The 3,194-nt window shown below is 37.7% G+C and overlaps 2 protein-coding genes across 8 annotated transcripts in view; both read left to right on the forward strand.

Moving 5' to 3' along the window:
• Window positions 1–3,194, forward strand: part of Arhgap21 (Rho GTPase activating protein 21) — a 146,986-nt gene that overhangs the window by 80,362 nt on the left and 63,430 nt on the right. The gene's annotated exons all lie outside the window — the stretch shown is intronic.
• On the forward strand, window positions 2,996–3,189 carry LOC105743644 (COX assembly mitochondrial protein homolog; the record flags this gene model as incomplete). The annotated part of the gene is made up of 1 exon (XM_012517088.2): window positions 2,996–3,189. A coding segment is annotated over exon 1 (189 nt), but the record flags the coding sequence as incomplete, so codon positions are not given.

The raw sequence follows: 3,194 nt of genomic DNA on the forward strand, positions 1-3,194 counted from the left end.
TGGCATGTGGTGCTGGGGGATTGAACCGCGGTCCCTGTGCTTTGCCAAGCTTGTTCCAAGTAGGTGCTTTAGACCACTGAGCCATCTCTCCAGCCCCTCTATAGTCTTTTTGACTAGTTTATAATGCCAGAAAATTTGATACACATCTGACACCTAGTGGTATTGAAATTAAACTACTGTTGACTGGAAGCATTCTCTCCATGCCCTGAGGGACATAGTACAAAACAGTTGCAGAGTAACAACTTTGTTGTGAAACAAATCTCCAAAATCTTTTGGGGCATTTCAGTTATGGAAATCTTCCAAGGTGGTGATTTGAATCAGTCACTTCATATTTACTAAGTATCCACTATATGCCACACATTGTTTTGTGTGCTGGAGATTTTCACGTGTGTATCATATATATGTACTTCGGTTATTTCCATAAATTTTCTTCCATTGGTTTCATGTCTTATAGTCAAGTCTGTAAAACATTTTGAGTTGATTTTTATAATTGGTAAGAGATAGGATCTAGTTTTATCTTTTGCATGTGGATATCCAGTTTTCCTTGTACCGTTCATGGAGAAAACTGTTCTTTCTCTAGTGCATGTTTTTAACACTTACATTGAAAATTAGTTGACTGTATATAAATGGATTTATTTTTAGGTTTTCTGTTCTATTTCATTGCTCTGTATTTATACCAATTCAAGGCTATTTTTGTTATCACACCTTTGCATAGTAAATTTTGAAGTCAGGTAAGTCCTGATTTGGTTAGGATCTACAGTACTGTGTTCAGTAATAGTGATGAAAGGCACATCCTTGTTTCAAATCTTAGGAAACTTTTGATTTCTTTTTTTCACATTCAATATATAATGTTAACTATTGACTTCATAACTAGCCTTTATTGTGTTGATGTACATTCCTAGTGTAACTTTTTTTTTATTATGAAGGGTTGAATTGTATTAAATGCCTTTTCTGAATATACTGAGGTGATTCTAGGGTTTTTGTCATTCTTTCTATTCATGTGATATATCCTGGTTATTATTAGCTGAACCATCCTTGCATCTAGCATCCATGAGGTGAATTCTACTTGGTTATGTAAATAATATGCTGTTGGATGTTATTTGCTACTTTTTTTTGGTGGAACCAGGGATTGAATTCAGGCCCTTGCACGTGCCAGGGAAGCGCTTATTCCACTGAGCCATCTCCCCGGCCCCTCATTTGCTACTTTTTTGAGAATTTTTATATCCAAGTCCATCAAAGATATTGTTGGCCTGTAGTTTTCTTTTCTCATTTTGTCTTTGTTTAATTTTAGTAGGGCAGTTCTGACTTTGTAGAATGTGTTTGGAAGACTTTTTTTCTCCTAGGACTGGCCAAATAGCTCAGTGGATTAAAACGCCTGAAAGCAGGCACAGGGACTCAGTTCAATTCCTGGGGCCTACTGTATTGGCCCTGCCCCCAGGGCGCACTGAGACAGGGATTGACACTGGGCGTGGTGGCGCACACCCTGTAATCGCAGCTCTTGGGAGACTGCAAACAGGCGGATCACTACAAGTCTGATTTAGTAGTGAGACCCTGAACACCCTGTAGACCCTTCCCTAAAAATACAAAAAAAAAAAAAGGATTAATTCATATTTTAGGGCCGGGGAGATAGTTCAGTAGAATAAGCACTTCCCTGGCAAGCGCAGGGTCCAGAGTTCCATCTCCAGTACCACAAAAAAAAAAAAAAAAAAAAAAAAAAGAAAAAAAAAATTTTTTTCTCTTAAATTTTCTGGAGAAATGTGAGAAGAATTAGTATTTTTTTTCTTTAAGCACTCAATAGAACTTGGCAGTGAAGTCATCTGCCCCATCCCCCCCCCTTTTTTTTTTTTTTTTTTTTTTTGTATTTTTAGGGAAGGATCTACAGGGTGTTCAGGGTCTCACTACTAGATCTTACTTGTAGTGATCTGCTTGTTTACAGCCTCCCAAGAGCTGGGATTACAGGCTCAGTTGCTGTCTCAACACACCCCAGGGCCAGAGCCAGCATGGCAGGCCCTGGGATCGAATCCCCATCCCCTGCATCTGCTTGCAGGTACTTTAATCCCCTGAGCTGTTTGGCCAGCCCTCAATTCCCTTTGACCCTAGTGATGACAAATATAATCAAGACCACTCATTCTATATTATCTTCCTCCAGAAATAACCAGTAGGATCAATTTGGTGTCAATTAAGTCTTCTATGTGCTCTTATCTACATAACCCTCACATGTAGTAAATCTATTCTTCACAGAGTATTTTTTTAATCATTCAGACTTAATTTTGATATCTATTTCAGTTTACCTGTTGGAATTTTGAGTATTTTTAATTTTTATTTTATCTTTTGCGATGCTAAGGCTGGAACCTCAGACCTTGCTCGTGTGAGGCAGGCGTTCCACCACTGAACTGCACATCTACCTCTACAGTTTTTTTACTCTGGAAAAATAGACATCAATTTTAATAACAATCAATTTTAATATGCTAGTTAATTGATTTTCCCTAATTAATGTTCAACATCTCTAGTTTTCTACCTTTGCAGAGGACACACTTTCTTCATTCACTTACCTAACTTATATTGAAGGACATTTCACTTCATCAGTCTTTTTAAATGTAGAAATATCTTTAAAAAAAAAAGGAAAAAGAAAAAGAAAGAAAACCCAAGGAAATTGGGTATAGTGACCCATGCCTGTAATCCCAGCACTTGGGAGGCTGAGGCAAGATAAAGGCCAGCCTGGGCTACAAAGCGAGTTCAACACCAGCCTGACCTGCATGGCGAAATCCTGTCTCAAAAAGAAAAGGAAAGAAAAGAAAAAAATGCCAACAAAGAAATCAAAGTAAAGAATACTTTGCCAGGAGAGGAATAATTATTGTTGTCCCCATTTTTCAGTTGAGTAAATTGGAGCATGTATAATTTGTATAAAATCAGTTGATACAGATATGTTAGATAAAATAAAGAATGCCCAATTAAATTTTAATTTCAAATCAATAATAATCACCTTCTGCGCCCGCCGAGATGGCGCTCGACCCCGCAGATCAGCATCTCAGACACGTTGAAAAGGATGTTTTGATTCCTAAAATAATGAGAGAAAAGGCCAGAGAGAGGTGTTCTGAACAAGTTCAAGATTTTACCAAATGTTGCAAAGACTCTGGAATCCTAATGGTAGTAAAGTGTCGGAAAGAAAATTCTGCATTGAAAGAATGCTTAAC

Source organism: Octodon degus, unplaced genomic scaffold, assembly GCF_000260255.1.
Source record: "Octodon degus isolate 3935 unplaced genomic scaffold, OctDeg1.0 scaffold00145, whole genome shotgun sequence".
Lineage (NCBI taxonomy): Eukaryota > Metazoa > Chordata > Mammalia > Rodentia > Octodontidae > Octodon > Octodon degus.